General features: G+C 53.1%; 1 protein-coding gene across 1 annotated transcript in view; it reads left to right on the top strand.

Annotated features, from left to right (window-relative positions):
• Positions 1-231: 231 nt before the first annotated feature.
• Positions 232-22,800, top strand: part of LOC135254174 (1-phosphatidylinositol 4,5-bisphosphate phosphodiesterase gamma-1-like) — a 31,455-nt gene continuing 8,886 nt past the window's right edge. The window contains exons 1-22 of the mRNA XM_064334155.1: positions 232-1,676; positions 7,592-7,741; positions 8,439-8,532; positions 10,259-10,306; positions 13,213-13,297; positions 13,513-13,593; positions 13,943-13,977; positions 14,492-14,564; positions 14,810-14,905; positions 15,042-15,160; positions 15,493-15,748; positions 15,929-16,068; positions 16,187-16,355; positions 17,519-17,638; positions 17,837-17,944; positions 18,159-18,385; positions 19,156-19,356; positions 19,522-19,641; positions 20,883-21,066; positions 21,849-21,926; positions 22,197-22,300; positions 22,657-22,753. Of these exons, the coding sequence (XP_064190225.1) occupies positions 1,418-1,676; positions 7,592-7,741; positions 8,439-8,532; positions 10,259-10,306; positions 13,213-13,297; positions 13,513-13,593; positions 13,943-13,977; positions 14,492-14,564; positions 14,810-14,905; positions 15,042-15,160; positions 15,493-15,748; positions 15,929-16,068; positions 16,187-16,355; positions 17,519-17,638; positions 17,837-17,944; positions 18,159-18,385; positions 19,156-19,356; positions 19,522-19,641; positions 20,883-21,066; positions 21,849-21,926; positions 22,197-22,300; positions 22,657-22,753 (2,844 nt within the window). The 5' untranslated portion in view covers positions 232-1,417. The remainder of the gene's footprint in view (positions 1,677-7,591; positions 7,742-8,438; positions 8,533-10,258; positions 10,307-13,212; positions 13,298-13,512; positions 13,594-13,942; positions 13,978-14,491; positions 14,565-14,809; positions 14,906-15,041; positions 15,161-15,492; positions 15,749-15,928; positions 16,069-16,186; positions 16,356-17,518; positions 17,639-17,836; positions 17,945-18,158; positions 18,386-19,155; positions 19,357-19,521; positions 19,642-20,882; positions 21,067-21,848; positions 21,927-22,196; positions 22,301-22,656; positions 22,754-22,800) is intronic.

The following is a 22,800-nucleotide window of genomic DNA, read 5'->3' as shown; positions in this document are numbered from 1 at the left end:
TCGCAAAAGCTTTATAGCTAAAGTCAAAAGCTCCAGACGAAAACTATGCCTTTAAAACGACCTCGGCTTGTTTGGAACGGCTGTTCACTCCATATCCGAGGACGTATGATATAGACTGCAGTTATGTTTTACGCCCCAAGATGTCGCCGTTTCCCCTCTGTTCGCAAGGTTTCCGTTCCTCACTTTCTCTGTTTTTCATTCGTTCTCTCTGCTGCCTGCATCTTTTACAGTGATATAGAATTCTGGAAGAAGGAAAAAAAATCCAGCGAATCTCTTTCCGGCCTGCAACGCCTGCGTTTCCTTCCAAGGTGTCTCGCGCTGCCGCAGACGGGACCTCTGGCGAACCAAAAGGGGCTTGTGAGCGGAAACAAGCGCCAAACAATAGGCGAACAAGCAAGTATTTTCTTATAAAGACAATATCGAGGAAATTCCTGAGATATACACGCAGCGAAGGAGAGCATGCGTACCGCAGCCGCGGCGCTCAGAGGCCTCCTTTCGCTAGTGCCGCCGCGGCGGGTTTGAGGACTCCGGATAAGCTCGCTCGCCAGGATGGAGCGCTCTGGGCTTGGACGGCAACTCGGAGCTGCTGTACCGCCGCACCACGTCCGACTCGGCTGATCGCGAGACTCTGCAGCCGCAAATCTGGTCTCACCTCTCCGTCTCATCTCGCCGCCGTGCCACCTCCGCATTCTTCGTCCTGCCAACGGACGCCTCTGCTCTTATCAAAGCTTATGTGCGTTATATTATTGCACGGACTGTTACAGTATTGAGATATTTCATGTTCCATTGGCAAAGGAGGCTAGTTTTACGCAGCGGGGTTTGCCTAATTTTCGCGAAGGTGGCAGAGGCGTGTTTGTCGGTTCGTGCGGTTTACGCGCTGGCTGTAATGTTTGTATACGCACAGACCGTGTTTGTGTGTACGTTTGCGGTTTAGCTGAAGAAAAACAGAACTGTGTGGACCTTTTGTTATGCAATAGTAAATCCAAAGAAAATAATACGAACATTAGGATATTCTGGCAAGTTGCGTCCAAAATGAGGTGGACAGCTTTCTCGAAGGTTTAATCTTTTGGGTACACATCCAGAAGGTGTCTGGAAAGGATAACACAGAAATAAACTTTTGCTCCCGGATTGTAACAGACGTGTTTCATTCCATTCGCCTACGGATAATTTTTTTTCCAGTATTCAGGCGTCGATATTTTATGTCGTTCTATAAGAATTTATTATATGCAAGATAGTCACCTTGCTTTTTGTTTAAGAGGAAAGCACATAAACTACTATTTAGTAATATTTAATATTTACTCACTACAAAAGCACATTATCAAAACAGCTCCAACAAAAAAAAACATTTTTTTTAAAGCGCAGAATCTTAAATCCCGGCAACCGTATCTTGGACTCCGGCGCTTGGCATGCACTGAGGATGTGCGCCGCGAGGTTCGGAGGGATCGCAAATGGCTGCGGGGACGAGGCTAGCAACGGGACCGGACCGGCCACCGCGTCCCGGATGTTGGACTGGGCCGAGGCCGGCTCGCGGATCCTGCACAGCCTCGAGATCGGAACCGTCATGACGGTGTTCTACCAGAAGAAATCGCAGAGACCGGAGAGGAGAACCTTCCAGATAAAACTGGACATGCGGCAGATTGTGTGGAGCAGAAATCCTGACAAAATCGAAGGCGAGAGTAAGTATTTGGGGACAAATCCATTACAAAAGTCCTGAACAGTGTTGGTTGTATTTTTAGGTAATACACCCGCTGGTAGTGGCAGTGGTATTGCTATAACACGTGCAAATAATTGCCGTTGGAATTGCATTTCTGTGATCTCGTCACAAGCGACCAGGATATGCAGGCTAGTCAGTCGTTGTACATTAAACATGCTACCCCATCATTCTCTCACGGGGAAAAGGGGGACGTTCATTCGGTTACCATAACAACGGGTTTGTCCTCAGGTCAAGAAGCTCTCGGGGTGAAATAAGGCTGAAGAGGGTGCTGGGTCTCTTAAAACCAGGGGACGGCAGTATTGCCCAGGTCACGCGGTGAGGTCAGCTGGAGGTCAGGTCAGGTGTGCAAGGGGGAGTCATGCATGTTATAAAAAGGGTGTATGTTTTATTTGAATCCTTTATTTAGCCAGGGAAGGTCCATTGAGAGGGGAGAGGGGTAAAGCCCCTGGAGCAGTTGGTTGGGTTTAAGGCCTTGCTCAAGGCCACAGCGGCAGAGTTCTTTCTTGTAGGGACCCAACCTCATCCCTCCAGATACAAGTCAGCATCCCTGTATGCCCGCCGATGGCTCGAACCTGCAACTCTACAGCTGCCAGTTGAACACCCTACCACCCTGAATATTTGAATTAAAAAGGATTTTGTAGTGATCTTTTTGAATAATAGAAAAACATAGACATAACATAAGTCCTGCAGTCCACCTGTGAGTTACTGTTCAGAGCTGAGTCAAGTCCCTTTCCCACTGTAGAGCTGAACCAGGCTGGCTCATTATACCCCTTTCCCACTGTAGAGCTGAACCAGGCTGGCTCATTATACCCCTTTCCCACTGTAGAGCTGGAACCAGGCTGGCTCATTGTAGCCCTTTCCCACTGTAGAGCTGAACCAGGCTGGCTCATTATACCCCTTTCCCACTGTAGAGCTGGAATCAGTATACTGTTTTCAAGCTCTATTTTAGAAAAAATTTGAAATGGTCAATGGTCATTTGGCAGGTGCTGACCAGCTCAAATTTGACTGAAGGTTACCTTGTGGGGTTGCTGGTTTAAGTCCACCTGGGGATTCGTTTGCCGCTGTATCCGTTTTTATTCAGTCTTTGACACTTGAAATCTGGGTGGGGTGGGGGGGTGGGTGGGCAGTCTCTCAGTCAGTCTCAGCCATTGTTCCCAGCTGTTACCGTGGCTACTGTAAAGGGAGGGACCGACAGGAAGTATCGTGCCACGCCAGGCCGCTGTACCACGCCAGCGCTTCCTGCCCCCTTTCCGCTCCGCCTCGCTCTCGGACCCTGCGTATTTGTCGCTTTCTGATGTAGCGCCAAACAGTGATTGGCCAGGGGGTTGGATCAGAGAGAGAGAGAGACTCAGAGAGAGAGAGAGAGAGGCAGAGTGAGACAGAGAGACAGAGTATGTGACTGTGTGTGTGTATGTGCGTGTGAGTGTGTCCGTGTGCGAGTGTGTGTACATGTGCGTGTGTGAGTGTGTGCGTGTGTGTGTGTGTGTGTATGTGTGTCTGAGGAATGTTTAGCCAGCCTGTTTTGATTTCTGGGGGAGGAACAGGGCTGACAGGTTTCAGGAAATGTTGGGATATCTGGGAGAGTTCAGAGGACTGATGCGCGCATTAGGAGCGCAGGCTGGGCCCTATAGAGCAGCTCAGTCAGTAAAGACTCTCACTGCGAGCGCAGGCTGGGCCCTATAGAGCGGCTCAGTCAGTAAAGACTCTCACTGTGAGCGCAGGCTGGGCCCTATAGAGCGGCTCAGTCAGTAAAGACTCTCACTGTGAGCGCAGGCTGGGCCCTATAGAGCGGCTCAGTCAGTAAAGACTCTCACTGCGAACGCAGGCTGGGCCCTGTAGAGCGGCTCAGTCAGTAAAGACTCTCACCGTGAGCGCAGGCTGGGCCCTATAGAGCGGCTCAGTCAGTAAAGACTCTCACTGCGAGCGCAGGCTGGGCCCTTAGAGCGCTCAGTCAGTAAAGACTCTCACTGTGAGCGCAGGCTGGGCCCTATAGAGCGGCTCAGTCAGTAAAGACTCTCACTGTGAGCGCAGGCTGGGCCCTGTAGAGCGGCTCAGTCAGTAAAGACTCTCACCATGAGCGCAGGCTGGGCCCTGTAGAGCGGCTCAGTCAGTAAAGACTCACACCATGAGCGCAGGCTGGGCCCTATAGAGCAGCTCAGTCAGTAAAGACTCTCACCACGAGCGCAGGCTGGGCCCTATAGAGCGGCTCAGTCAGTAAAGACTCTCACTGTGAGCGCAGGCTGGGCCCTATAGAGCGGCTCAGTCAGTAAAGACTCTCACCGTGAGCGCAGGCTGGGCCCTATAGAGCGGCTCAGTCAGGAAAGACTCTCACCGTGAGCGCAGGCTGGGCCCTATAGAGCGGCTCAGTCAGTAAAGACTCTCACTGTGAGCGCAGGCTGGGCCCTATAGAGCGGCTCAGTCAGTAAAGACTCTCACCAGCAGCACAGGCTGGGCCATATAGAGCGGCTCAGTCAGTAAAGACTCTCACTGTGAGCGCAGGCTGGGCCCTGTAGAGCGGCTCAGTCAGTAAAGACTCTCACTGCGAGCGCAGGCTGGGCCCTATAGAGCGGCTCAGTCAGTAAAGACTCTCACACCGAGCGCAGGCTGGACCCTGTAGAGCGGCTCAGTCAGTAAAGACTCACCGCGAGCGCAGGCTGGGCAGGATGGCCTCGCCGAGGCGTGGCGTGGCGGAGCGGGGCTCTTGGCAGGCAGCCGGTTTGACTGCATGCCACCTGCGCCTCGGCACGCAGGATGCAGTCAGCCAACCGGGGCAGAAGCTGGAGCAGGTCAGGTGAGCTTGTTTAGGGCTGTCTTGCGCAGCGCCTGTAAATCACTTCGCTGAGCGCTCAGCTGTGTCCCACGGTGCGCGAACTCTGCGATCCTGAGATACCGCGGAGTCGCTGCCTACGTGAAGCCGAAGGGCCTGAAGTGAAATGTGCGCGTGAAACAAAACAACAAAAAAAGAAAGAAGAATTCTGTAGAACTCTTGAAGGAAGGCGAGCGTTTCCGAGGCGCTCTGTCTGTCCTCTGACAGGCCGCAGGCCGGCTCTGTGCTGGGGGCCCTGAGGCCCTGGCAGCGAGGAACGTGAGGTCTGCGTTTTCTGCCAGACGCATTTTAGTCGCTTACAGGTGCATTAAAAGGCAGAAGCAGCGGAAGGAAAAATTACAGACGCACGAGCGCCACCCATCCCTGCGCGTTTCAAGAATTGTAGGTTGAGAAGAGGTAGGTTTTTAAAAAAGAAAAGAAATGTATTAGGCCGCGTACGTGCAGATCCCACCCTAATTTGGAATGTCCAATCAGCTGCTTGCGGCTGTTTTAGTGTGCCATCCCCGCTGCCGATTGGAGGGGTTGCAGACGTGTGTGGTTCTCCTCCGAAACGCCAGGTTTCGCCAGCTTGCTCTTTTCACACCGCGGGCCCACAGGCTGGCTGCCGCAGGGTGGAGTCAGAGGAGGACCTTTCGCAGCCGGCATTGGCATGCAGTCACTGGAGAGCAATGAAACGTGACCCCTAACCCCAAACTGACATATCGATCCGAGTCTGTGAGGCTCATCCATGCAGTGTGTGTGTGTGTGTTTGTGTGTGTGTGTGTGGTGGGGTAGGGTGTGTGTGCATGTGTGTGTGTGTTGGGGGGTTTGGTGTAGGGCGTGTGTGTGTGTGTGTTTTGCGGGATGTGGCGGGGGGTAGGGTGTGTGTGTGTATGTTGGGGGGGTTGGGGTAGGGCGTGTGTGTGTGTGTGTGCGTGCGTGCGTGTGTGTGTGAGCAGTGCAGTGGCTTAGCTGAATGAGCTGAACGGCAGGCTTTTTTAAGGAACGGAAAGGTGGGCTGAACAGCCAGTGAGTCTCCTTAACCCTAACCCTAACCCTTCACTGCCTGGGAAGGCAGTCAGACGAGGTGCTCGAGCTGGGACTCATCCCACCCGCAGCCCTCCCGCTCTGGAGCTGCCATAGATACTCCCCTCAAACCTCCCCCCCTCTCCCCCCTCCCTCCCCGAGCTGGCCTGCTCTCCCTCCCCCTCTCCCCCCTCCCTCCCCGAGCTGGCCTTCTCTCCCTCCCCCGCTGGTGGAATTCCTTCCTCTTCTCCTCCCTGCCTTTAGATGTAAAACACATTTCCCCTCCATAGGTGATGGTTCTGTTTAACTTTTATTTTTTTGAAGTGGGTATCTTCAAAGAAGCCTGGAGTTTTTTTTATTTTTCTTACTTCCTGGAAGAATGAACCTTGACCTCAAAGTGTCCGTTTCACTTCCTGTGGCTGGTGTTCTGAATCGTCCGTCAGTCACATGACAGTTCTGGACAGCTTCTAAGATTAATATGAATTTATGACACTAGCATTCATAACATGAGTGGCTGAGTTTTAAAAAGATTTTGTGGACCGTATGCATTCAGAAAATAAAATATTAACTATTCATAAATGAAAAGTGTTTTTCAGATGCTACTTCAGGTACTCTTACCTGTGATGCTAACCTGTGCTCACCTGATCACTGCTACACACTGCTGCTCTGACCACTGCTCTACACTGCTACTCCACACTGCTGCTCTGACCGCTGCTCCACACTGCTGCTCTGACCACTGCTCCACACTGCTGCTCCCTGGGCTGGACTGCTGTGGGGAGTGGCTCGTTTACACTCTTTCTCTCTCTCTCTCTCACACACACACACACACAGACACATGTGCGTACACACTCAAAAGCACATGCTCACACAAATCTCTGGGGAGGAATTCACTTCTCATCTGGTTTATGGCTTTTCTGCAAGACGAAGAGTCCAGATTGTGTGTGTGTGTGTGTGATTCCAGATTGCAGCGGTGTGTGTGTGTGCGTGTGTGTGGCCGCAGGTCAGGAGGGGGGAGGGAAAGAAGTTTATTTTTTACCTTATCATATTTCCTTGTTGTCTCCTTCCTTCCCTCTGTCTTTTCCCCCTCCCTCAGACCCCCTCCTGCTCTTTCCTTCTTTTTCTCTCTCTCTCCAGCAGATGCACACACACACATACACACACACAATCAAGCAGACTCAGGCTGGGAGAGACACACACACACGCACACACACACACACACACACACAGCCAAGCAGACTCAGGCTGGGAGAGACACACACACACACGACACACACACACAGCCGAGCAGACTCAGGCTGGGAGAAACACACATGCACACACACACAGACACAGACACACACACACACGCACACACACACACACACACAGCCGAGCAGACTCAGGCTGGGAGAGGTCTGTTCTGCTCTGTAGGGTCATGTAGAAGGGTCTGTGTAATATGACACATTGTAAACGTGTAGCCTGAGACGTGTTAAGAAAATAAGCAGTTTGATAAGGCTAGGTCCTGGGGTTTTAGGCTTTGTGGAGGTACTGTACTCCTCAGAAAAGTAATAAAATGTGTGTGTGTGTGTCTGTGTGTGTGCTTGCGTGAGTGCGAAAGTGTGTGAGTGAGTGAGTGAGTGAGTGCATGTTTGTGTGTGTGTGTGTGTGTGTTTGTGTGTGTGCTTCTGGGCATGTCCTTGAGTGTGTGTGTGTGCATTTGTGTATGGATGCATGTGTGCATATGTGTGCGTGAGTCTGTGTGTGTCTGTGTGCGTGTGTGTGCGTGCATGCGTGTGTGTGTGTGTCTGTGTCTGTGTGCGTGTGTGTGCGTGCATGCGTGTGTGTGCGTGAGTCTGTGTGTGCGTGTGTGTGTCTGTGTCTGTGTGCGTGCGTGTGTGTGCGTATGTGTGTGTGAGTCTGTGTGTGTGTGTATGTGCGTATGTGTGCGTGAGTGTGTGTGTGTGTGAGTCTGTGTGTGTGTGTGTCTATGTGTTTACTTGGTGGGCTTTGCGTGTGTGTTTAGGACGGGGTGTAATTGGTGTCTCGCCCCTCCTGCACCCCTGCAGTTGACATCGGGGAGATTAAGGAGCTCCGTCTGGGGAAGGGTTCCCGGGATTTTGAGCGTTACCCTGAGGAAGCGCGCAAGCTGGACTCCTCCCTCTGCTTCATCGTCCTCTACGGCCTCGAGTTCCGCCTGAAAACCCTGAGTGTGGCCGGTGAGGCTGCCTGTCTGTCTGCCTGTCTGTCTGCCTGTCTGCCTGTCTGCCTGCCTGCCTGCCTGTCTGTCTGTCTGTCTGTCTGTCTGTCTGCCTGTCTGTCTGTCTGTCTGTCTGTCTGCCTGTCTGTCTGTCTGTCTGTCTGTCTGTCTGCCTGTCTGTCTGCCTGTCTGTCTGTCTGCCTGTCTGTCTGTCTGTCTGTCTGTCTGCCTGTCTGTCTGTCTGTCTGTCTGTCTGCCTGTCTGTCTGTCTGTCTGTCTGCCTGTCTGTCTGCCTGTCTGTCTGTCTACCTGCCTGCCTGCCTGTCTGTCTGTCTGTCTGTCTGTCTGTGTCTGTCTGTCTGCCTGCCTGTCTGTCTGCCTGTCTGTCTGACTCTCTGCCTGCCTGTCTGCCTGTCTGTCTGTCTGTCTGCCTGCCTGCCTGTCTGCGTCTGTCTGTGTCTGCCTGTCTGTCTGTCTTCCTGCCTGCCTGCCTGTCTGTCTGTCTGTCTGTCTGTCTGCCTGCCTGCCTGCCTGTCTGTCGCTGTGGAGGAAAAGCCGTGGTTTTTCTCTCTTTTTAAAAATCCTAATTCAAATCCAAATTCTAATTCTCCATCTCCCCTCTGGTATAAAAGACCAATTAAGCTGACCCTCTGTCTCTCCACACCCTCTCTCTCCCTCTCTCTCTCTCTGTCTCTCTCTCTCTCTCTCTTTCGCAGCGTTCAGTGAGGAGGAGGTGAATATGTGGGTGACGGGGCTTAACTGGTTGATGGCGGACTCTGTGAGGTCATCGGCCCCACAGCACACAGACAGGTGAGCCGACGCTCGAATTGCTGTAGTGGCCAATCAGAATCGAGTGTTCAGCAAAGCCATGTAATAAATAGTGATGGCAGTGAATTGCGTGAAACCAGCAGTGCCGGTAAGCGGACCGTCCCGTCCCCTCCCCTCCCCTCCCCTCCCCTCCCGCCCTGTCCCGTCCCCTGCCGTTCCTCTGCTTCGCATTCTCTTCTTATTCTTTCCCTTCCCTCTCCTCTTCTCTTGTTTTTTTTGCTCACTCTCTCTGCTCCTCCTACCCTCACAAACACACACACACACACACACACACCCACCCTGCACACGTACAGGCGCACACACACACACACACACACAAACCCTGCACACACACACACACACACACACACACACAGTTAGACATGTTTAGGAAAAGATAAATAAAAGCTTGTCTCGGTCGCCTAATCCCTTAATGCTGTTGGCACGGCAATAAAACTTCAGGAGTCTGTCGTTCGGGCTCCAGGGCTTCCTGTTTTGTAAAGAAGGCGGGGCTCGTCACAAAAGAAGTCTCTGAGGTCCCCCATTCAAGCACAGAACCTGACCTGGCGCAGAAACAGAACCAGTCTCACCGTACACTGATAGGTTTGGCCGTCTCCAGTGCCCGTGTAAAGGCCTCTAACAGACCAATGGCATCGTCCACTGCAGGTAAAGGCCTTTAACAGACCAATGGCATCGTCCACTGCAGGTAAAGGCCTCTAACAGACCAATGGCATCGTCCACTGCAGGTAAAGGCCTTTAACAGACCAATGGCATCGTCCACTGCAGGTAAAGGCCTTTAACAGACCAATGGCATCGTCCACTGCAGGTAAAGGCCTTTAACAGACCAATGGCATCGTCCACTGCAGGTAAAGGCCTTTAACAGACCAATGGCATCGTCCACTGCAGGTAAAGGCCTCTAACAGACCAATGGCATCGTCCACTGCAGGTAAAGGCCTTTAACAGACCAATGGCATCGTCCACTGCAGGTAAAGGCCTTTAACAGACCAATGGCATCGTCCACTGCAGGTAAAGGCCTTTAACAGACCAATGGCATCGTCCACTGCAGGTAAAGGCCTCTAACAGACCAATGGCATCGTCCACTACAGGTAAAGGCCTTTAACAGACCAATGGCATCGTCCACTGCAGGTAAAGGCCTTTAACAGACCAATGGCATCGTCCATTGCAGGTAAAAGGCCTTTAACAGACCAATGGCATCGTCCACTGCAGGTAAAAGGCCTCTAACAGACCAATGGCATCGTCCACTGCAGGTAAAGGCCTTTAACAGACAAAATGGAAGCACTCTTTCATTTGCTGAGCAAACAGATATAAAAATGGCTGCCTTTTCACATCTGGCACATTTCTGCAGTCTGTCATGGGGGAGATTCCTGAGGCCCCTATATTGGGAATTTACTGTGTGTTGTAAATCACCTGATTGTGTGAACCAATCAAAAAGACTGATATCCAGAGATAAGCACTATGATTGGTTGGAATCAGCAGGTCATGGTAGCTCCACCCATTTTTGGGCTCCCACTGGAGACCTTGCTGTGCACATTGCTGGAGTCTTTCCTGTGTTTGCAGGAATAATGTTCCCGAATCATAAAAGCGTTGTCCCACCTGGGATTCGAACCCGTGACCCCACCAACCCCCCTCCCCTTCTCCCCTCCTCCCCTCCTCCCCCCGCCTCAAATTTTCTCCCAGGTTTCCTTACCCCCCGTTTCTTGTGTTCCAGGTGGCTGAAGAAGCAGTTTGACCTCATGGACCGTAACCAGGAGGGAAGGTGGGTGAGAATCCAGAACCTACAGTTGGGTCGCAACCAGAGCCCCCAAGTGAAAAGGGTTTGGGACAGTGCAGATCTGGGATTAGCAGGGGTTGGGGTGCAGGAAAACGTGCTGGAGCTGGAGACCAGCTGCTTTTTTTTCACGCCGCAGCCGCGAACGCGCAGAGCAGGGGGGGTGGAGGAGACCCAATCATACGTGAGCTACCCAGCAGCCCCAAACTTCTACTTTTTAAAATTTCTGGCCCATACTAAAGTTCGCTCAGGAAATATAAACGTGGATGTTTGTGCTGTGTTTTTTTAAATTTTTTTAAGCTGTGCTATTCCTGATTTGCTGAGTTGTTTAATTGGAAGAGAGTGCAAGGCTGGATAGTGTGAGTCAAGTCCGATCGATCGATCCTAGCCACAGCCAGCCCAGCACCGTCCCTGGGTTTGCTTGGTTATTTTAGAGGGCGTGTGTTTGTTTGTGTGTGTGTTTGTGTGTGTGTGTGTGTGATTCTAGCCCTCTCTCCTGGCCTGGTGATCTGCCTTACACTGGCTTAAACAGGCCTTGTTTCTATGGAAACAGCAAGCAGGGTAAAGTTCTGTTAGAAAGAGTCTCTCGAGGATCTGTGGTGACACCTGTTTTACGAGAGAGAGAGAGAGAGAGAGAGAGAGAGAGAGAGAGGAAGAGAGCGAGGCAGAGAGAGAGAGCGAGAGAGGGGGGGTGGGGCCCTGTACCTGAAAGGACGCAGGTGTAGCGTGAGCTGAAAGCCTGATTATCCAGCTTCCTGTAATTTAGAGACGGCCGGGGCCATTCTCACATAAAGGTCACGTCCCGCGATCTTTACATAGCAGCTGTCTTATCCTGTGGGCCCTACCTGTCCCCCCCCCCACCCCCCAGGAGGCAGGCAGTCACCTGGTCAGGCCAACGTTTTAACGGCAGCTCGCTGCGTGTCATTAAAGCTGAGGAGGAACTTTCGGCTGTTTATGGTACACGCTCACTCACGCACGCAGCGCTGAGTCACCTGCCCGGGCACATGACCTCCCTACTTTCGTTACTCTGTTTGGAGCTTCCATTTCATGCTGGTGGCTTGCTTGTCTACGATTGAGTATGCATGTTTGAGTACACCGGATGAGAATGTTTTTAACTAGGTGAGGTTGTCTGTAGATGTGGTGTAATCAAAGCCAGACGGATTATGTGCTTATTTCCGGGGGTTTCTGTCTGTCTGAGTGTATTCAGGGGCACGCTTTTCAGGAAGTAAAGCATACTTCTTAGGAGGTCTCACAGAGAGGAAGAGGCAGAGCCAACTTTGAGTCCTGTAAATCAGAGAGGAAGAGGCGGAGTCATCTTTGAGACCCTTAAATCAGAGAGGAAGAGGCGGAGCCATCTTTGAGACCCATAAACAGTAGGCAGTATGTTTAGTAGACTGCACATATTTTGAGGACACGTTAGTTAGGAGGCTCCTTCGGACATTTTGTCGTTCGTAGACCAGGATGGACGGGACGGGACGGGACGCGGGGGGACAGGGGGATTGTGGGGTACCGTGGTGTGCTTGTTTCGGCAGGGCCAGGCTGGTGAAAGAGAGAGGGTGTGGTCAGCCCTCTCTCCGCCAGGTAGGAGGCGTAAGTAGGACCTTTTCTCCATTTTGTAAAACCCTTCGTTTGTGGAGAAACGCTGGCGATAAATAAGAAAGCCCCGTGGCTCCTCCCCCATGACCCCCCCCCCCCCCCCGACAGGAAGTAGAGCCCGGTACAAACAACAAGCCTGCTCAGACCTGATAAGACCCCTCCGTCCACTGCAACAGGAAGTGATGCGGTGGGGGTGGGAGGGAGCCACTTCCATCTGGGGGTGGGGGGGGGGGGGTGCGATGGGGATGGAAATAGAATTTAAAAATCAGTGAAGGAGGAAAAAAGAAAAAAACACAAGATGGGAGAGAAGGATGGTGGGGCAGCCCCGATGCAGCGGGCTGTGCAGCAGGGCACCCCCTTTAGCATTGATTTCTCGGGTTCGTCTTATTTCCAGACGCGTGGCTTTGCGGAGCTGTGTGCGCTCAACGCCGCTCTTGGGTTCTCTGCGTGTGAGGCAGCCGCTCTTGGGTTCTCTGCGTGTGAGGCAGCCGCTCTTGGGTTCTCTGCGTGTGAGGCAGCCGCTCTTGGGTTCTCTGCGTGTGAGGCAGCCGTTCTGTCGGCCCTACGGCGTCCTCCAAACGCCGAAAGTTAGGCCGGATCGGTAGCCACGCCCTTATTTTGAACCCTCGTTTAGAGTGTAAAACCGCAAGTACGTGATTTAGAATGCTATCAATTCAACGTTCTAATGCTGATGTCACAGTCGCCGCTGGCAGCTGAGAGCGGTGGAGTTCTAGAACACTGAAAACCTAGAACTAAAAAAGAAAAACGTTCCAAGAAACCCCACTCTTCAGAGGGTTTGAAAGAAGCTGCGGTGTCACAGCTCCTCCTCGTTGCTGATCCGTCTTATTAGAGTGAAGCGATGTTTGCCGGTGGCTTATTTTAGCCCCGGTATTTTGTCAATATTGACCCATGTCAGGGTGCGCCCATGGACACGCAGTGCCCCCTGCTGTCCCAGAGGGAGAAGTGCGGCGTGCTGGGACTGCGCCACGTTCAGCAGAACCGCCGCGCGCACCCTCGCCATGGAAACGGCGCGTGCCGCTGCCAGATACATTCCGAGTTCCATTCCGTAGGGGCCCAGCTCGGGCACGCTTGAGGGGATTAGTGGGCCTGAGCGGGGGTTGCAAGAACGGGTCCAGAACTTTGCCTCCAGTTTTTGGGTCTGGTTGGGTTTCAATGGGTCTTAATTAACCTCTCGATCCTAATGGTGGTTCCCATTGCACCACACACACCCTCAGCGGCCCTGTAATCTGTCTGTCTGTTTGTCTGTCTGACTGTCTGTCTGTCTGTCTGTCCCTCAGTATCACAGCCAAGGATGTGAAGGCCCTGCTTCCTCAGATCAACTACAGGGTGCCCAACATGCGCTTTCTCAAGGACAAACTGCAGGTAGGCCCTCGCCATAGAGTTTCACATAACATTCACAGGAGACTAACTGCAGTATGATGGGTTGGTTACTGTATTACTGAGATGCTGGGTTGGCTACTGTATCACTGAGAGGCTGGGTTGGTTACTGTATTACTGAGATGCTGGGTTGGCTGTTGGGTTACAGAGGTGCTGGGTTGGCTGTTGGGTTACTGAGATGCTGGGTTGTTGTCTCACAGGAAGTGGAGGCGCGCTCTGAACTCTCTTTTGCACACTTCGCTCAGCTGTATAGAACACTGATGTTCGACACTCAACGGATCGTGAGTACTGAGCACACACACACTCACACACTTACACACACTCACACTCACACACACTCACTCACACTCACACACACACACTCTCACACTCACACACACACACACACACACACACACCACCTACCACATCGACACACTCACTACACACACATCACTCATCACGACACACCTCACACTCACCACACTCACAATCACACTCACACACACACACTCACACACTCACGCACACTCACACTCACACACTCACACACACACTCACACAAGTACATACACACAGGCTCTTTTGTGTACTTGGGGGCAGTTCTTGGCCCCATCCCTCATCATGGCTCCTCCCCATTGTCTCCCTCAGATTATTGAGCAGCTGGAGCTGTCCTTCCCCCTCCGGTGAGTCCCTCCTCCCCTCTCATATCCCTCCATCCTTCTCTTCTATCCCTTCATTCCTCTCTCCATTCGTCTTTCCTGTCCCACCTCCCCTCTCTGTTCTGCACTTCTCCTGCTCTGCCTTCTTTGGCTGTCATCCCTCTCTCTGTACCTCTTCGCTCCTCCTGCTGTCTGCTCCACCTGTGTGTTGTGCTGCCCCCTGCTGTGGTGAAGGAGACATTGCACCTGCTGGTTTGTGTAATTTTGCGGACATTTCTCAGCGCAGTGTGTTTGAGGCCTCTGCCTTTTGAGTTTCAGATTCATTTAGGATTTTTCTGTGTTTGCTCCCTTGTGTGTACCTGTGTGCACTTCTACGTGTGTGAGTGTTTCTACATGCGTGCATGGCTTTACTGTGTACTGTGTAGGCGCACGTGTACTCTGTGTGTGTTTGTGTGTTCGTGTTTATGTGCGTAGGCGCACGTGTACTCTGTGTGTGCGTTCATGAGCGTGTGTTTGCGTATTGTTTCCTAATGTGCAGGAATGTGGATCGCCCAGAACTGTGCCAGATCTCCTTATACGACTTCCAGAAGTTCTTGCAGCTGGACCAGAAGGTATAGCTAAACATCTTTCTCTGTCTCTCTCTCTCTCTCTGCCACACTTTGATCCAACAGTATCAGGGGATACTGTCTTTAGAACAGCGAGGAAGCAGAACATCTTTTTCTGTGTCCTAGGCTCGCTGAACTTCTCTGCACAAGTCCAGAATGGTTTGGAATAAGGCTTCCAAACATGAGCGAATTGTGTTGCCGGTTATGTGACTGTGATATGATGGTTATGTGATCTTTGACCTTTGTTCCAGGAATCATGGGCCTCAGACACAAATCGAGTCAGGGAGTTCCTTTTGGGGTACCTGAAGGGGGGTGCCCCAACAGAGCCCTCCCTGCAGCTGGATGAGGTGAGGGTCACACACTCACATGCACTTACACACGCACACAAACACTCCCTCTCACACACACACACACACACACATGCACAAACCCTCAAACAGACTTTAGTAGAATCAGTCTCTCTCTCTCTCTCTCTCTCTCCAGTTCCTCACCTTCCTGTTCTCCAGGGAGAATTCTGTGTGTGAGCTGCGTCCTGCACCGGTGTCTCCTGAGGAGATGAAGAGGCCCCTGTCCCAGTACTGGATCTCCTCGTCCCACAACACGTACGGGTCGGGGCGTGGGTGGGCGTGGCCAGGCGGGGTGGGCGGGGTCAGGCGGGGCCGGACTGGGTGGGCGTGGTCAGGTGGTCATGCACATTAATTATTTTTCACTCGACGGCAGTGAGACGGAACTTTGGGCATGGTCCAGAGTAGCTGAACTCCCAGAAGCCTCTCTGGGAAAGTGTTGCACCGCTGCTCTTTGCGTTTATATTCTCCCTGAGGAGTTAACATGCTCTTTCAATCCACAGTATTATTACATTTTATTTTAGGGGTTATGTATAAAAGTATGTATTCTGTCCTATCCAATGTATGGATATGTTGTCTCCCCCCCGCAGGTATCTGACAGGTGACCAGTTCTCCAGTGAATCGTCCCTGGAGGCCTATGCCCGATGTCTTCGCATGGGTTGCCGCTGCATTGAGTGTGAGAATTCAAACGAAAATTCTAATTTATATTCAAACTCAAATTCCATTTATGTTTTTTCAATAAGGGAAATCAAATTCGAACTCAAACGAACTTCACGGCCATTACAAACGCAATGGCCGTGCATGCCTGTCTTTCTGCCTGACTGTCTTTCTGCCTGTCTTCTTTCTGCCTGACTGTCTTTCTGCCTGACTGTCTTCTTTCTGTCTGACTGTCTTCTTTCTGTCTGACTGTCTTTCTGTCTGACTGTCTTTCTGCCTGACTGTCTTCTTTCTGTCTGACTGCCTTTCTGTCTGACTGCTGCCCCTTCTTGTTCTCTCTGGTTCCACGTTGTGATGCGTTGCTGGGAGCCGGACCTGAGCCGGACTCGCTGCCAATTCACTTCTCTACCCCATGGCGACCACACTCCAATCATCACCATGGCCAACCTACCTCAAGTCTTCCTGGACGTCCTGCACACCATCAAAGAGCATGCCTTCGTCACGTCAGAGTGCGTACGCGTGACACGCACACACGTTAGCCGCACACGCGCTAGCCGCACACGCGCTAGCCGCACGTTGAACACGTCACACACTCATTACACCCCCCCCCCCCGGCTCCTCCCCCAGGTACCCGGTCATCCTGTCCATAGAGGACCACTGCAGCGTGGTCCAGCAGAGGAACATGGCGACTCACTTCAAGAAGGTGTTTGGTGAGCTGCTGCTGACCAAACCCGTGGACCTCACCGCTGACGAGCTCCCGTCGCCCTACCAGCTCAGACGCAAGATCCTCATAAAGGTGAGCGTGCTGTGAGACCAGCGACCGCACGGCCTGACCACAGGACCGCACACCTCAGAACCGCATGGTCTGAACACAGAACCGCACACTACAGAACCGCACGGTCTGACCACAGAACCGCACACTACAGAACCGCACACCACAGAACCGCATGGTCTGAACACAGGACCGCACACTACAGAACCGCACGGTCTGACCACAGAACCGCACACTACAGAACCGCATGGTCTGAACACAGGACCGCACATTACAGAACCGCACGGTCTGAACACAGAACCGCACACTACAGAACCCCACGGTCTGAACACAGAACCGCACACTACAGAACCGCATGGTCTGAACACAGGACCGCACACTACAGAACCGCACACCGCAGAACTGCACACTACAGAACCGCACACCACAGAACCGCACACTACAGAACCGCACACCACAGAACTGCACACTACAGAACCGCACACCACAGAACCGCACACCACAGAACTGCACACTACAGAACCGCACACCACAGAACCGCACGGTCTGACCACAGAACCGCACGGTCTGAACACAGAACCGCACACCAAAGAACCGCACACCACAGAACCGCACGGTCTGACCACAGAACCGCACACCACAGAACCGCACACCACAGAACCGCACGGTCTGACCACAGAACCGCACACCACAGAACCGCACGGCCTGAACACAGAACCGCACACTACAGAACCGCTCAGTCTGACCACAGAACCACAGAACCGCATGGTCTTAGAGCCGCACAGTGTGTAGTGATGCGTAACGATGCGTACCGATGCGAAGTGCGTACCTGCGTACCAACCCGTGCACCGATGCGTAACGAATGCGTACCGATGCGTAAGATGCGTACGATGGTACCGATGCTGTAGACCGAGCTAACCGATGCGTAACACGAGCGTAACGACTGCGTACGATGCGTACCGATGCGTAACGATGCGTACCGATGCGTAACGATGCGTACGATGCGTAACGATGCGTACCGATGCGTAACGATGCGTACCGATGCGTAACGATGCGTAACGATGCGTACCGATGCGTAACGATGCGTAACGATGCGTACCGATGCGTAACGATGCGTACCGATGCGTACCGATGCGTAACGGTGCGTAACGGTGCTGGCGCTGAGCTGCAGCCCTTTCTGCTTTCAGCACAAGAAGCTGGCGGAGGGGACGCTGTACGAGGAGGTGACCTCCGGCAGCTACTCTGAGAGCGACATCAGCAACTCCCTGCGCAACGGCATCCTCTACCTGGAGGACCCCATCGACCATGTGAGTGTGTGTGTGTGTGTGTGTGTGTGTGTGTGTGTGTGTGTGTGTGTGTGTGTGTGTGTGTGTGAGAGAGAGTGTCTGTGTGTGAGAGTGTGTGTGTGCATGTGTGAGTGTGTGTGTGTGTGCGTGCGTGTGTGTATGTGTGTGTGTGTGTGAGAGAGAGACAGTGCTTATCTGCTCTGTTTCTGTGTGTTTTAGACCTGGACTCCTCACTACTTTGTTCTGACCAGCAAAAAAATCTACTACTCTGAGGAGACATCCCGTTACCAAAGCAATGACGAAGAGGAGGAAGACGAGAGCAAGGAGGTGAGAGAGCCTGTGACTGTCCACTGAACACTCCACACAGTACTACAGGAGGGCCAGTGACTATTTCACACCCGAAAGGCCACACACAGTACTACAGGAGGGGCAGTGACTATTTCAAACTCTACTGGCCACACACAGTCCCGCAGGAGTATTTCATACCCTACAGGGCACACAGTACTACAGGAGAGCCTGATTTGCGCGCCTCCTCCCTCAGGAGTGCAATAATAACCAGCAGCACTGCGCGGAGCGCTGGTTCCATGGGAAACTGGGCGGGGGTCGGGACGGGCGCCAGGTGGCGGAGAAGCTGCTGCAGGAGTACTGCGAGGGCGCGGCCAAGGACCAGGAGTACGGCGAGGGCGGGGCCAAGGTCGGGGCCAAGGACGGGACCTTCCTGGTGCGCGAGAGCGAGACTTTCGTGGGAGACTACACCCTGTCCTTCTGGTCAGCTCCTCCCCACCTCCCTCCATCTCTCCACCACTCTCTACCTCCCTCCATCTCTCCCCACCTCCCTCCATCTCTCCACCACTCTCTACCTCTTCCCACCTGTCTGCCTCCCTCTACCTCTCCACCTCCCTCCATCTCTCCACCTCACTCTCTCCCCTTTTGCAGATCTGGTTCATGTTTTGTAATGTGTCTGAAATGTTTAAACTCTGCAGATTCTGCTCACAAGCTCCTTACAGCCAGCAGCCGAAGGATACAATTGCATGAAAAGATGTTTTTTATAAAACCGGGTTTGTTGTTAAATGGTGTTAAACCTGCAGGGCGTTTCCTGGACCCAGGTTTGATCTGCAGGGGCCTGCTGTGTTTGTTACGCTGTCACAGTACGATGTGACAGTTTGAGAGTTTTGAAAAGGGAAAGGAGAGTTGTGAATCTGCCTTTATTCTTTTCAACAGGAGTATTCAAGGGGAACAAAGGCTATGACGGGCTCCTTAAAAATGATTTAACTTTAACACGCATGTCCGCGTGACTTAAACATATCACCTGAATTTAGTCTGAGCATTAAGCTTGTCATCATGTGTACAAACACTACACTTAAGATTTAAAGAAGGAATTTGAAAAAGTATTTTTTTACCCCGTGTTCCTATAATGCCTATAAAGAACAATCCTGTTACAACATCAGACTGAACAAACAAGAAAAACTCTCTCAGCTGAGTACACCTGTGTGACTCACCTGTCCTCCCCACCCCACCCCCCACCCCCACCCCCTCAGGCGTTCTGGGCGTGTGCAGCACTGTCGGATCCACTCCCGCCAGGAGGCGGGCTCCACCCGCTACTACCTGACGGACAACCTGGTGTTCGACAGCCTGTTCCGCCTCATCTGCCACTACAGGGACACGCCCCTGCGCTGCAACGAGTTCGAGATGAGGCTGGCAAGCCCCGTGCCCCAGCCCAACGCTCACGAGAGCCGGGAGTGAGTGAGGGAGAGGAGGGAGGGAGGAGAGAGGAGAGGGAGGGAGGGAGGAGAGGGAGGGAGAAAGATGAGAGGAAAGCAGTCACTCTCAAGGGGAACACTGTGGCTGAAGTGAGAGTTGTGATGCAATGTGTGTGAAACTGACTCCGCCCCTCTTTGTGTCAGGTGGTTCCACTCCAACCTATCCCGTGTGCAGGCTGAGCACATGCTGATGCGCGTGCCGAGAGACGGGGCCTTCCTGGTGCGCAAACGCAGCGAGCTCAACTCCTACGCCATCTCCTTCAGGTACTGAGCCAGCACACACTGGCCAGCGGGGCCTGTACTGCCCTTCCATACCACTGCCACTGCCACACTGCTGCCGTATACACACAGCTGCCCTACATACTGCTGCCCTATACTCCATATCACTACCACACTGCTGCCCTACATACTGCTGCCCTATACACACAGCTGCCCTACATACTGCTGCCCTATACACACAGCTGCCCTACATACTGCTGCCCTACACACTGCTGCCCTATACTCCATACCACTACCACACTGCTGCCCTACATACTGCTGCCCTATACACACAGCTGCCCTACATACTGCTGCCCTACACACTGCTGCCCTATACTCCATACCACTACCACACTGCTGCCCTATACACACAGCTGCCCTACATACTGCTGCCCTATACTCCATACCACTACCACACTGCTGCCCTATACTCCATACCACTACCACACTGCTGCCCTATACACACAGCTGCCCTATACTCCATACCACTACCACACTGCTGCCCTATACACACAGCTGCCCTATACTCCATACCACTACCGCTGTCAGTGCTGGGCGCTGCTCAGTGTGTGTCCTGTGTGTGGTGGGGCTGCTCAGTGTGTGTCCTGTGTGTGGGGGCCCTGCTCAGTGTGTGTCCTGTGTGTGGTGGGGCTGCTCTGTGTGTCCTGTGTGTGGTGGGGCTGCTCAGTGTGTGTCCTGTGTGTGGTGGGGCTGCTCAGTGTGTGTCCTGTGTGTGGGGGCCCTGCTCAGTGTGTGTGGGGGCCCTGCTCAGTGTGTGTCCTGTGTGTGGTGGGGCTGCTCAGTGTGTGTGGTGGGGCTGCTCAGTGTGTGTCCTGTGTGTGGGGGCCCTGCTCAGTGTGTGTCCTGCGTGTGGTGGGGCTGCTCAGTGTGTGTGGTGGCCCTGCTCAGTGTGTGTCCTGTGTGTGGTGGGGCTGCTCAGTGTGTGTCCTGTGTGTGGTGGCCCTGCTCAGTGTGTGTCCTGTGTGTGGGGGCCCTGCTCAGTGTGTGTGGGGGGGCTGCTCAGTGTGTGTGGGGGCCCTGCTCAGTGTGTGTGGGGGCCCTGCTCAGTGTGTGTCCTGTGTGTGGTGGGGCTGCTCAGTGTGTGTGGGGGCCCTGCTCAGTGTGTGTGGGGGCCCTGCTCAGTGTGTGTGGGGGCCCTGCTCAGTGTGTGTCCTGTGTGTGGGGGCCCTGCTCAGTGTGTGTGGGGGCCCTGCTCAGTGCGTGTCCTGCGTGTCACTGGGCTGCAGGGCGGAGGGGAAGATTAAGCACTGCCGGATCCAGCAGGAGGGCCGGCTCTTCATGCTGGGCAGCTCCGCTGAGTTTGAGAGCCTGGTGGACCTGGTCAGCTACTACGAGAAGCACCCGCTGTACCGCAGGATGAGGCTGCGCTACCCCATCAACGAGGACACGCTGGACCGCATGGGCACCACGGTAACCGGCTGGGTCTGGGGCGTGTGTGTGTGTGTGTGTGGGGTGTGTGTGTGTGTGTGTGTGTGTGTCTGTCTGTGTGTGTGTGGGGGTGTGTGTGTGTGTGTGTGTGTCTGTGTGTGTGTGTGTGTGTGTGCCTGTCTGTGTGTGGGGGGTGTGTGTGTGTGTGTCTGTCTGTGTGTGTGTGTGTGTGTGTGTGTGTGTGTGTGTGTGTGTGTGTGTCTGTCTGTCTGTCTGTGTGTGGGGGGTGTGTGTGTGTGTGTGTGTGTGTCTGTCTGTGTGTGTGTGTGTGTGTCTGTCTGTCTGTCTGTCTGTGTGTGTGTGTGTGTGTGTGTGTGTGTGTGTGTGTGTGTGTGTGGGGGGTGTGTGTGTGTGTGTGTGTCTGTCTGTCTGTCTGTCTGTGTGCGTGTGTGTGTGTGTCTGTCTGTCTGTCTGTGTGTGTGTGTGTGTGGGCATGTTTTACTATCTTTGTGAGAACAAAATGTCCCCACAAGGATAGAAAGATGAGGAAAACTACGCAAGGAGGGGACCTTTTTCTGGTCCCCACAAGTTCAAGAGGCTGTTTTAGGGTTAGGACTTAGGGTTAGGGTTACAATTAGGTTAAGGTTAGGGTTAAGGTTAGGCATGTAGTGGTTAGGGTTAGGGTTAGGGTTAGGGTTAGAGGTTACGGAATGAATGTAAGTCAATGGGAAGTCCTCACAAGTAATAGCTATACAAACGTGTGTGTGTGTGTGTGTGTGTAGTGTTTGAGTGACTCCAGTAGCCCCGTCTCTCTCTGTATTCAGGAACTGGACTACGGCGCTCTGTATGAAGTCCGTACCCCGCACTTCTACGTGGAGGCCAACAAGATGCCAACTGCCCGGGTAGGGGTCATGGGTCAGGGGTCAGGGGTTGTGTTCATTGGTGAAGGTTATTCTGTAGTCTAACCAGATAGTCGACACGTAACAGTGAATGTTATGTCTCTACTTTTGCAGCTGAATTTTATCCATCTTATGAATATTATGGAATGGATAGGAGGAACCTGGGAGCTGACTATCTGGTTACTGTAAAAAAGAAAAAAAAAAAAACAGTGGTTTTACTGTGAGCTGTTGTGTCACTCTGTCGCCCTCTGCTGTGTCGCCCGGGTACTGCAGTGCACGGTCAAGGCTCTGTACGACTACCGGGCCCAGAGGGAGGACGAGCTGTGCTTTCCCAAACAGGCCCTGATCCTCAACGTGGACAAGCAGGAGGGAGGCTGGTGAGAGAGGGAGGAGGGGGGAGGAGAGGGAGGAGGAGGGAGAGAGGAGAGGGAGTTGGGGTGAGGGAGGGGATGGAAGGAAGGAAAAAGGGGATGGGGAGAGAGTGAGTAAATGGGGAGACGCGAGTGGGGTTGAAAAGAAAGGGGTTGAAAGAAAACGAGGGGAAGGGTGCAGGTGAGAGGAGGAGAGAGGGTGTGAGAGAGAGGGAAGAAGGTGTGTTTGTTAGTGTAATGAGCAGGTGCACTGATTGGTCGGAATGAAAACCTGCACGCTCTGGACCCTACATGGCACGGGACTGAGCACCACCAGGCCCAAACCCAGATTTAACAGCTGCACTGCCCCTTCTGGTCCGTAGGTGGCGTGGTGACTACGGGGGAAAGAAGCAGCTCTGGTTTCCGGCCAACTACGTGGAGGAGGTGCCGAGCTCCCCCACGCGCGAGCAGGACGAGGCGGTGAGTTTCCATGGCAACGCGCCGAGGGGGGAGGGGCATTGGGGGAG

The sequence above is a fragment of the Anguilla rostrata genome, chromosome 4 (assembly GCF_018555375.3).
Source record: "Anguilla rostrata isolate EN2019 chromosome 4, ASM1855537v3, whole genome shotgun sequence".
Lineage (NCBI taxonomy): Eukaryota > Metazoa > Chordata > Actinopteri > Anguilliformes > Anguillidae > Anguilla > Anguilla rostrata.
Note: the sequence above shows the minus strand (reverse complement) of the source record. Positions and strands in the feature narration are given on the sequence as shown.